Source organism: Sphaerodactylus townsendi, linkage group LG02 (assembly GCF_021028975.2).
Source record: "Sphaerodactylus townsendi isolate TG3544 linkage group LG02, MPM_Stown_v2.3, whole genome shotgun sequence".
Lineage (NCBI taxonomy): Eukaryota > Metazoa > Chordata > Lepidosauria > Squamata > Sphaerodactylidae > Sphaerodactylus > Sphaerodactylus townsendi.
Window position 1 is genome coordinate 141,734,515 of NC_059426.1, and position 12,143 is coordinate 141,746,657.

Genomic DNA, 12,143 nt, shown 5'->3' on the forward strand with positions numbered 1-12,143 from the left:
ATCTATCAAGGTCAACACTGTCTACTCTGACTGGCAGAAGCTATCCAGGGTCTCAGGTGGATTTATTTTGCATAACTGATCTTTTTTAACTAAAAATGATAGGGATTGAAGCTGGGATCTCCTACATGCCAAGCACATGCTCTACCACTGAGCTACAGTCCCCTCCATAAACAGGGGACAAGGCAGACTGGCCATCTTTGTGGTAGTATCTCTCTACTCTATGGGGACCAAGGTGAAGTTAACATACCCCATGGAACTCAGCAGTAGCCTGTCAACTCTTGAATGCCAAAGCCATTTGGAGTTCTCATCCAACATTCTTTTTCAAGCAAAAACAAACAAACCAACAACAAAAGTATAGCCTTTAGGAGTAGTGAACCAGGAAGAACTTGGCTTAACAGAGGGCAGGGTCCTGCTGGTGGTTTTTTTGGCTTCTTTTAACCTCCGCAGCTGGGCTTTTGTTTCGTTGCATGGATTGAATCTGTATACATTGAGCTAACTGTGTGAATTGGCAACCATGAGCAGAAATCAATAGTTTGCACATCATGAAGATGCGAGAAAACCCACATACCTGCTGATGTGTAGGCTGATGATTTGTGCTTGAGGCTGCCAGTTCACATGTCTAGATTGCTGCAAAACACAACCCATGCAGGAGGGGAGCCAAGACTGACAATGAAAAACGTTACGCAAAACTGAATTTTCATGAGGTTTAGTTTTCCCTGTGAAAGCTGCAATGGCAGAGGTACAAAAAAGGTATAACGCCCACCCCCCCCGCCAAAAAAGCAAAAACTTCATAAACATTCTTCTAATTTTTTACATTTTTTGTGCCTGTTGATAAGAGTTATTCTTCTGAAGAGGAATGTGTGGCTCACTGAGGGAGAAACTGTTTGGAACACACACAAATACACACATACCCATTTTGACTCCGCCCTTCCCGAAACAATTATGTGATTTGGCCTGGATATTTTAAAAAGCAGCTCCAGCTTCCTTCCCACTATAACTTCTCTCAGAGACGTTCAGTCTCTATTTTCCATGTCTTGGTGTACCCTGTTCTTGGGCACATTAAGTGGCACATTAAGTGGCAGCTAATCCAGGTTTCTCACCAAATTGGGGTACTAGCCTCCAGGTAAGTTATGGTGTGCTCCCAGAATTGCAACTGATCTCCAGATTAGAGAGATGAATTCCTGTGGAGAAAATTGCAGCTTTGGATGGCACACTCTGTGGAGTCATTCCGGATGACCTGCCTCCTTTCCCTAAATTCTACCCTCCAGGCATCCTCCCTCCAGTTTCGTGGAATTTCTTAAACCAGATCTGGCACCAAATATACACCAAATGTACATCCAATAGGGATTTGCAGCAAGTTCTGTTCTTTGAGTGTACTTGTATGGCACATTTTTATGATTCAACATTACAGGTGTAGGCTGAAAAAAAAAATAGGCATTCATCCTCCAAAAAATGTAATGTGCCAATGGGACCCTAGTGAAAACAGAATTTATCCTATGGGAATCTTAGTCATCTAAGTTCATAGGATATAGTTCTGTATAGCACATATACAGAAATTCAGAGACTACAAATGTAGTCATTTAATATGAATCCTGTTTGGTCAAGGGTTGCATTATAACCAAATATTTTGGATGGCCAGAGCACATTTGGATAAAACTTATATGTATCGCAGCACAAATTCAGTTCTTCCAAACATAAGAGTTGTTACTTTTAAGCAGGCCATATCTACTACAAACTATTAAAACGATGCCTTTCAGTCAGAGGGTGACAAGGCAGGGCAAGGTAGGGAAGGGGGTGTCATGTGGAGTTTGGGGGCCCAGCACACAGTTGAAAGCTGAACCTGGCCAGACCGAGCTAAACATTTGACTCAAAACCTGCAAGACTGAGCTCAGCATGGAAATGAGCACTGGCTCTGACTAGCTCCAGCTTTACGCTGCTGGATCTGCCCCCCAAGTTCCATCTGACCCTTGGAGGTGGAGCTTGCGGGGGGGGGGGGGCAGAGCCAGACGTACAAAGCTGGAGCTGTCAGAGCCAGTGCTCAGTTCCACGCTCTCAGTTTGGATGGTCGAGCTTTGTATTTGCAGATTAAAGCTCCACATGGCTAGGCTGGACTCAGCCTTGAACTGAGCCTTGAACTGAGCCTTGAACTGAGCAACTCGTATCTTCGAGACCGCATCACCCCATATGTTCCCTCACCGGCTCTCTTACCTGCTCAGCAGAGGCCAATTCTATCTAGTGGGTCCCACGGCCCCTCGGGATGATGCGACGGGTTGTAGCTCTCCCACTCGGGCCAGGGCCTTTACAGCTCTGGCCCCGGCCTGGTGGAACACTCTTCCACCAGCTGTCCAGGCCCTGCGGGACCTTGGTGAGTTCCGGCAGAGGGCCTGTGTAAGATCGGAGCTGTTCCGCCGGGCCTTTGGAGGGACCAGCCGTTGATAGTGCCCCCTGTTCTGGCCCCTACATCTGGGCCTATAACATCTGCTGAGACCTGCCGTTTCTCTCTTGGGGGAAGAATTTGATATTAGGCTATCGGGCGCCACCTATGTTTATATTTATGCTTGTATTAAATGTTAATATTTAGTTAGTCTCGCTGCTTTTATAAGTTTTAGTTAATTATACTGGTTTTATGATTGTATTTATTATTATATGTTGTGTGTACTCTTCCAGAGCCCTTAACCGGGGAGACGGGGCGGTATAGAAAAAAGAATCTAAAATATAAATAAATAAAATAAAATAAACTGTTGGATGCTGTGTGGTTTCCGGGCTGTATGGCCATGTTCTAGCAGCATTCTCTCTCCTGACGTTTCGCCTGCGTCTGTGGCTGGCATCTTCAGAGGATCATGCCAGCCACAGACGCAGGCGAAACGTCAGGAGAGAATGCTGCTAGAACACGGCCATACAGCCCGGAAACCACACAGCACCCAAGTGATTCCGGCCGTGAAAGCCTTCGACAATACATTAAAATAAACTGTTTTTCCCAACTCCAGTTTTATACTGCTGGCTCAGCCCCCAAGCTCCCCGTGGCCTTTGGAGGTGCAGTCTGGGGGGCAGAGCCAGCAGTATAAAACTGGAGCTGGGGCAAAGCAACTGCTCAGATCCATGCTGAGCTCAGCCTGGCTAGATCAAGCTCTAAACTGCAGCGCGAAGCCTGCAGTTTAAACCTGGACTTGGCTGAATGCAGTGCTAAGCTCCGTACTCCACCTAGAGGCTGTGTGTGGGGAGTGGCGGAGTGGGGGGTAGGATGAGCCAATACTGCTGGCCTTGGATGCCTTTTTCTACAGATATGCCCCTGCCTTCAGTTTAAGCAAGAACATATGTGTTATGTGGCATCAAGTCACTTCCAACCTATGGCAACCATAGAAATTAATTACCTACAAAACATCCTATCATTGGCCCCTACCGCACATGCAAAATAATGCATTTTCAAACCACTTTCACAACTGTTTGAAAGTGGATTTTGCTATTCCACACAGCTTCAAAGAGCACTGAAAGCAGTTTGAAAGTACATTATTCTGCATGTGCGGAATGAGCCGTAAACAGCCTTGTTCAGGTTTTGCAAAGTGAAGGCCGTGGCTTCCTTTATTGAGTCAATTTATCTCATGCTGGATCTTCCTCCTTTTTTATTGCTTTCAATTTTTCCTAGTATTAGTGGTTTTTCTAGTGACTCTTGTCTTCTCCTGATGTAACTAAAGCAGGGTGCAGCTTAGAGCTGGGTCCAAGTCTGGCCTTAGCCAGATTCAAATGGGCCCTTGCTGCTCCCATCTCCGTGTGGATATCAGGTGTGGCACATCTGACCTCCACATGGAGATGGGGGAAGGGCGAGCCCAGCTTGTCCTGTTCCCAATCGCCACATGGAGATTGCAAACGGGGCACTGGCCTTCAACTGCACTCCCGAACAGGGAAGTCTGGACAAGGGTGCATGTGGGAGGTGGGTGGGACATGGTAGATGCAGGTGCAAAATTGCACCTCTAGAAGTGGCACCTGGTGCTCAAGACCCCCGCCCCACCCCTGTTAGATGCGCTACTGGCTCAGGCTTTATTTGATCTAGAACCTACTTATTTGTCCCGCTAGCAGTCCATCACATCTGCAAAGCTCTCCTACAATACCACATTTCAAATGAATCAGTTTTCTCCTTGTAAGTTTTCTTTATTGCTCAACTTTCACATCCATACGTAGCAATGGGGAACACTACAGTATGAATTATTTTGATCTTGGCTGCCAGCAACAGTTCCTTGCACTTAAGAATGTAGATATGAAGCATAATGTGTGATTTATTATTTATCAACGTAGTGCTCAGGTCTGTACTGAGGGGTTTTCACATGTATGATTTCACACAGGTTTGTCAGCTGGCCAAACCAATAGAAAAATGTTCTGTCCCTTTCATAGAGGCTTAATGTACAGAAATGGGCTTTTGAATCATTTTGTGGTAAATAACATCACCTGGTAATAACATGTCATTAAGTCTCTGTTAAAGGAACAGGACATTTTTCTCCGACCACCGGACAACCCTGTATATGCAAGACATATCACTTTTTAAATCCTCCAAAACACCTAAAAAAACTGCAACAGAAGCAAAAAGAAAATATAATCATCCTTGATACTTAATTGGTTTAACTCTCTGCAAGCAATCCTAATTCTGTCCACTCTGAAGTACATTCAATGCAACTTACTCCCAAGCAAGTGTTTTTAGGATTGTGACCAACCTTTTATTGTCCCTGTTTTAATCTCAGTTGGGAGGGGGTGTGTGGAAATGAATATTACTCTCAAATGTGCTACCTTTACTCAGGAAGATACAATCAATTAAACATTTATTTCTAAAAAAATTCCTGCCACATTTCCAAAGCAAGTTGCTAGGCCCATTTATAATAAAGCAATCATTGTTAATTTCCTTAATTAATCATAAGAAAACAATCACATTTTTGTTTCAAATTGCCTATTTGTCTAAAGCGAGTGGAATTTTCAAGCACTTTCCTAATTTGCTTCCCTAAGCCCATTTCTCTGCGGTCTCTAATTAATTGGGGTGGTTTTTTTCCACTTTGCCTTTGTTAATCCTTTGTCTGTTTTTTTATACTGGCATATCTGCATCTCTAGTATCCCAGCCTAATTACTCTCACTTGGTTTTTTGACACTGAAAATCCAATATGCCTCTCTTCCTTTAATTTGTGGCTTAAAAAGACCAGACAGGCTTGTCTCACTTAATCCCTCTGAATAATTATTCACTCATTTCTTTCACTCACCGGATCCGTTTTGTTTCTCTCCTCGGAATTGTCCTAATTTGAGTTAATGAAAGTTAGCTGCAGAACTCAAACCAACTCATTAATAGGACACACTCACCTCTGCTGCATATTCCCAACTAAAATGCATTATACTCCTGACACTGTGAACTTTTATAATCCGAGGTCTTGCCAAAGATGTAGAGAAAGGATTAAGAAGAACCAAGCGAGGAATTATTTGGAGAAGTTAAGAATCAATGAAGATCTATGTTTGTCCAGCAATTATGCTGCATGTGTGAGCCAATGAAGCATGGCAATTAGAGGCCTGGGAGATCCAGATTCAAAACCCAACTTGCCATGAAAATTACGGAGTAACATTTGGCCAGCCACACTCTCTCTGTCTAAGCTACCTCACAGGGTTGTTGTGAGGTAGGGGGAGAATGCATGCCACCTCAACTCCTTGTTGGAAGGATAGATTGAAAATATACTGAATAAATCAGTGTTTAACTAATGACCAAGAATTACAGTCATTCAGTTAGGTAGAATGCGGTAGAATAAGGTCTAGTATCTTACCTTCACAGGTGAGCCTGTCAGGTGAGAGTGCATAGCCAACATCACAGGCTTGGCAAGTGAAGGATCCTTGTGTATTAGTGCAGATTCCCAGAGGGCAGGCCGTGGATGAGGCACATTCGTCAATATCTAAAGAAAACACAAACATCCGGTAACAGGGACAAAGTATTGCTTTGTGTAAGGAGAAAAACAGGACCTGCCTACCATATATCCTCTTCCAGCATACCTTTCCATGTCTGTCTAAAGCAGGGGTAGGGAACCTGCGGCTCTCCAGATGTTCAGGAACTACAATTCCCATCAGCCCCTACCAGCATGGCCAATAGGCCATGCTGACAGAGGCTGATGGGAATTGTAGTTCCTGAACATCTGGAGAGCCGCAGGTTCCCTACCCCTGGTCTAAAGAAGTTCATTCTGCCATTCATTTCTCTAAAACTCATTTCAAGGACTCTCATTTAAGCGTCTGCATCTCATTTCTAAAAGCTGTCCCGCTATCCAGAAACTTAAGGTCTTGGGGCCAAGCTGGATGAGATGCTGTTAATGTGTGTTCCTTTATTTAGGTATATATACCTTGCTTTTCTCCCCATCTGGGCACATCCACCATGCAAACCTGGGTGATCACCTAGGGCGCCAGAGTTGGAGGGGCACTACAAGGGTTAAAGAGCCACAGCCAGCCAGAGGGGTCCAAGGAAGAGATGGAGTTGAACCAGCATTCCTCCTATGCATGTCCACGGCTGATTATGCACAAGGTCTCTGCCACATGTCAAGAGCTAATGTTTGTTTCAGCAAGATTTCTTGTACAGATGCATTTCTGCAGGCCTCGCTATCACTCTCCATTCTCCGCCGGCAAGCGAGAACACTGGTAGCGTGACTTTAATGTCCTTCACAGCCAAAGCAGGGCAGATTTGCAGTGAGCATAGCTTTGCCTTGAGCATCTTTCCTCTGCTCACAGCCAGCCTACCTAGTTTCACCCCTCCCACTCCTTCGCACTGTCCTTCCATGCCTTCCTCCTCGGCCTATTACCGACTCCTTCCCTTTACCACTATTAAATGCCAGGGTGTCTTGGCACATCAGGGAAGGGACAATCTGAAATCTTGGGAAAGGCATGTTGTCCTTCTGGGGTTGGCGTGCCAACATTACTACCCCCTCCCTTCCTGCCATAGAAGAGAATCGGTGACCCAGCACTGAACAAATAGTGATCCCTTGTTCCAATGTTTTTATATCAATGTATCAATACTTCAGTATAAACTTGGTGCGCCAATGGAAAAATTATGCTTCTTTTTGTGAGGGGGGGCTTTTGGGTGCTTTTTCTCCATTGATGACCTGTCAAAATGGTAGATTCCCTCACTTCTTAACTTAGCCCACTAGCCTGCCCTGCTGAAAAGAGGGCAAGAAACCATGGACAATAAGAAGCTGTGGGTAATAATAACCAACGTGTCCCAAAACAAAGGACTCCGCAGTGAATTCTATTTGGGATGAAGAAGAAGAGTTGGATTTATATTCCCCCTTTCTCTCCTGTAGGAGACTCAAAGGGGTTTACAATCTCCTCTCCCTTCCCCACCCCCCACAACAATTGCCTTGCTGCCTCAGTGTATATCCCCTAGAGTACATTTGAACACTGCACTCAGGCACTATTTTCAAATTCTGTTTGTGGTAGTGGTGGGCAAATCAGGGCAACAGCACAGGGGCCGGTGGCCCAATATGCCCCTTGCGGGCAAGTGAGCTGAGGTGGCAACCCCGATCTCTGCTGGCCAAAAGATGTACCTGTACAATGTACTGTTTTCCTCCATGTGCACTTTCTGTGAACAAAATTGGTATACAATAATAATGAATGGACCATAAGCAAAATGCTTTACTGATTAACACAACAGAACCAATATGAGGATTTTTTGAAGAATCTCAGCAACAACAACAATAACAACAACAGCAACACAGTCCATCAAAACAACCAGTCTAATGTGGGAAAGCAGCTACCCAATCAAGACATGCAGGCAAGGTACTATTTGCCAATGGGCTCTGGGGGCAGTCACTGCATATGCCAATGGGGAACACTGGGGGCATTACATTTCCCCATCGCATCAGAGCCAATGTGCAAGTGCAAAAAAAGAAAAAAAAGAACAACAAAAATCCAGCAAAAACCAAACAGCCTGTAAACAACTTCTGACTCACACATGGGGATGTTCCACATAAAAACAGGCAGTGTGGAATGACTGCCCTGCCTGTGCTATCATCTGGGTGATACCAGATGCAAGGAAAATCTAGATCAGGGCTACAGTCTGGAAGACTTGGATGTTTAATGTAATGTTAAAGGGATGTTAAATTTAACACTGAATTACACAAAAACCCCTTGGACTGGCCCTGCAGATATTCCAGTTTGATTTGAAGCTGCATGCAAGGGTAAATAGGGGCTGATTCAAAAGCCCCCTCTGTAGTAGTGCACTGCCGACCGACGTGAGGGTGCGTGGTCTGCAGTTGGCCGCATGTAGCGGACCTGCTGGCTGCTGCGGTGCATGTACCGCCCACTCCTCATCCCCCATGAGTCACAGGTGAAGTGAACTGTCTGGCTCAATCACGAGCGCAGGGACAGTCTTGCCCCAGGTGAGGATTAGGCTCGGGCACGCTCTTCTCCGCGCGGTAGCCAGATGGTCAGCCGCCTGATGATCTCCGACCTCCCGCTCTCCGGAACTCCCCAGTCCTCCCTCCTTCCGCCCCGATAGAGTAGCAATAAAGGTGCCGGGAACCGGCCCAGGCCGGAGTGCAGCTAGGAACACGGACCTCGGTCTCCCGGCTGCTGGCGATCTCCCGCGGAGATGTTATCCCGTCTGCGTCGTTCGCCCAGCTGGCCCAGCATTGCGTGCGACTGGCTGGTGCGGCAGGGGAATCCTCGAACCTCCTGCCCTGCCGTGCGCCTGGGGAAGGGCGCGATACGAAGTCCGCTGGATCGGCATCCGAGGACCCCCGTTCGGTGTCGCCTTGTCCTCTGGATCGGCATCCAGAAGAACCGCAGCGTCCTAGGACACTCTCGTCGGCGGAACACCGGGTGAGTATGGGAAGAAAAAGCAGGAGACTTATGACAAGCCTGCGTTAGCCGAGCTGAAGGCGTTAACGAGAAATGGGCAGAAGAGTCCCCGTAAAGAGAGGGAGCTGCATAAATTGGTTGAGAGATTGAAGCTCAGTGTCCATGGTACCCAGAGGGGGGGACATTGAATCTTAGGTTGGGAAACATGGGAGCACTCTTGGCACAGAGCCTGTGGCGCCCGATGTGCAGCTGCTACTGACGATGGAGACAATGTTTGTAGCCATCAGCCTGCACAGACCCTCTGGCTCCCCTTGCTGTAGAGCGCTCCCTCCTTCGATCTTTCACCTTCAATTTCAACCCGAATTTTCTCTATCCACTAAATTGGGCGCCTGTCCTCCTTCTGTTTTCGACCAGTAAAGAGGCGGAGGGCCAATTGGCCTGACTGGCCCTCCCTGGATTAAATCTGGGCCCATCCTGATACCGCAGCACTGTCAGGACAGGCCTAAGCTAGAGGTGCTGCGCACAAAATTCACCAACCGGTTTTGGGCACCCCAACAAGGTTGCTCTCAGTTTTCTGACTTATTCGGCCCTTAGCGAGCCATATAGAGGCGGTCTCGGTAACCACATGAGATAATTAAGTCACCAAAATTTAGCACCATCCAGCCTCCTGCATTAGCCACCAAAGGTCCCGCGGTAAATTCACAACTCCCTTGCAAAGCCTTCCTTCTCCTTTATTATTGTGCAGGGAATTTGCCCTTCTAATCGCCTGATTGCTTCATTCCCCGGATGCACCCATCCCCGAAAGGTGCTTCCGAAAGCCCCTTTGTGTTGCTGATTAAGCATGCATACCCACAATCCCCCAGGACTACGCCTGTTCCCTCACCTCGAGGCTCCGGACCCACCATGGCCTGATGGCGGCTCTGAAGCCAATTCCCACCAGGGCGTAGCTACCTCTGCCCTCCTGTCAAACAACTAAAGAAAGAGGAGGTGGCTATTTGGGAGGATTGCATTAAAGCAACCTTCACGGAAGCTGCAAAACAAACCTTCTTCGCCCATACTAAATATAAACACTAACTTCGATCCCAATCTCCGCCATCCGGCTCTAGAACTGAGCCTGGGCGGGACCCATTTAACCTGGAAGGGGGGGGTTATGTTCAGTCCCTCTTCCTACAGGTTCCGTGGACTCCACGATTAAGCCACGACAGGCCCACCATGGAATGGCAGAGGAGGAAACCAACCCATTCCAGAGATGGAGCATCTCTAGAGGATCCAACCCAGCGATCTTCGACAGGGCGCCGTGCATAGCGCCCAAAGGCCGGATGATGGGGAGGCGTCCGGCGACCACCAACCAGGCCCACTGGCGCTGCTGCTGGCAAGACCACCCGGGGCGCCGAGAACCTCTGTGCAGCTCTGCTGCGCGATCTGTCACCACCACCAACTCAGCAGCCACCATCCTTTGCCTGCTCTGCTGCCTCCTGCCGATGGCGATGTCGGCCACCCTGGCTTGAGCTTCACCAGACCAACATCTGGGGAGCGGTTGCTGCAGCTGCTAGCGTCTCATCTTTCTGCCTGGGCCCGGTACCCACACCAGGAGTGGGGAGCCTGCTAAGCTCTGCCTGCTCCCGTCTGTAAAGCCGGAGGCTTCCTGGCGGAGTCTGGAGCTGAGCCCTTCATGAATGCCTCATCCATCCCAGGTGCTCTATGGCGCCGACTGGGGACCCGTCGTCCAAACCCTCCCGGCTGGCTCTTTCCCTTGTCACCGACTGATTAAGCTAACCACGGGTCCAACACCTGCGCCCGCATCACCCGGCGCAGCCCGAGCAGGCCGACCGGGCCCGGTGATGCGGCTCGGCCAGTTGGAACTGCACACACATGGAGGACATTCCCGTGTTCCGGAAACATCCTGCTCCCCAGGGGGGCTGGTTCTGGACCTGCGAGGGAGAGGGCGGTTAACTACATCCCGCTTCGACTCCTGCGGGAACCCTTTGCTGCCTCAGTCGCTCCACCATTGTCCTGCACCCAGGCTCCACCCGGGGCCAGTTGCCAGCGCCCGGCTCGCCCTGCCCTTGACCCTCGCCGGGCAGCCTTTGATGCGCCCTCTCAGGCGGAGTTAAGTCTCCCTCGCCTTCCTAGTGGGGTCCCGGACTGGCGCTACAATGCTAAGACTATTGGCGGCCTGTGCCCTTCTTGAAGTCCATCAACTCACCTCCCACCCGGCTCTGGATGCCCTGGCCTCCGAGGAGCAGCAGGAACAGGTCCGTGGCCCTGAGCAATGGTGCGCTATTGATTATTTGTTGTTGCATCACCAAGGTTGTGAGAATGTACATAATATGTGTTGTTTTAATCTTTCTGATAATTCCCAGTTGATCCCACATGAAAGGTCATTGAGCTGCAAAGTTATCTAATCTGAAGTATGATGTTTTTGCCCATTGGTGGTCAGCCCTCTGGAGCTGGCTGCGGGAGGATGGTTGAGTGCTATTGTACAGCTCTGCATTGGTTAATTATGCCTTGTTATGGGATCTTGTTTTACGTTCAATGCGTGTCTAATATTGCCTGTATAGCGTGTGCTTGAAACCCTAGCATTTCCCTTACCCACTTATTAAAGTTCCACAATGTTGCACAACCAGCTTGGTCAGCTTGACCATCTGACCGGAGACAAAGCGTGCCATCGCCCTTAGCATTTTATTTGCTTCACAAAATGTAAAGGAGATGTAGTAGTGCGACCCGGCAGTGCCGTAGTCGTTGACGCATGCCGCGGACCTGCTGACCTTGCGGTTGCAGCACCCACTCTCATCCCCACTTAAGGTCACAGATTAGAGTGAACTGTCTGGCTCAATCACGGTATGAGGGACAATGATCTTGCCCCAGGTGAGATTAGGCTCAGGCGGCGATAGCTCTTCTCGCCGCGTAGCCAGATGAGATCATGCATCACCTGATGATCTCCCGACCTCCCGCTCTCCCGGAACTCCCCCCAGTCCTCCCTCCTTCACGCCCCCGATAGAGTAACAATAAAAGGTGCCAGGAACCGGCAGGCGGAGAATTAAGCTGAGATCCGGACTGGTCTCCCGCTGCTGGCGATCTCCACCAGATGTTATCTCCGCGTCTCGTCTCGTTCTTACGCTGACCGCGTGGGTCGACTACACCCCTCCTCCATGGCTGATTTCTGTAAATCAGGGATCTGCTCTTGGGTTCCCAAAATCACATGTAGTTTGGCTCTCAAACCTCACATTTTAGATTCACTGGATACAAGTGGAACCTTTCCTGCTCCAATGACGTGAGTGCTGTAGCCTCAAGAAAAGCCCTCCCAACCATCTGGTTGGAGGAATGTATCCTTCCCCCTCCGT

General features: G+C 48.6%; 1 protein-coding gene across 2 annotated transcripts in view; it reads right to left on the reverse strand.

Annotated features, from left to right (window-relative positions):
* LTBP2 (latent transforming growth factor beta binding protein 2) overlaps positions 1 to 12,143 on the reverse strand; it is a 178,737-nt gene that overhangs the window by 34,274 nt on the left and 132,320 nt on the right. For both annotated transcript variants that reach the window (XM_048485686.1, XM_048485687.1), the window contains one exon: positions 5,787 to 5,912. In XM_048485686.1, the coding sequence (XP_048341643.1) occupies positions 5,787 to 5,912 (126 nt within the window). The remainder of the gene's footprint in view (positions 1 to 5,786; positions 5,913 to 12,143) is intronic.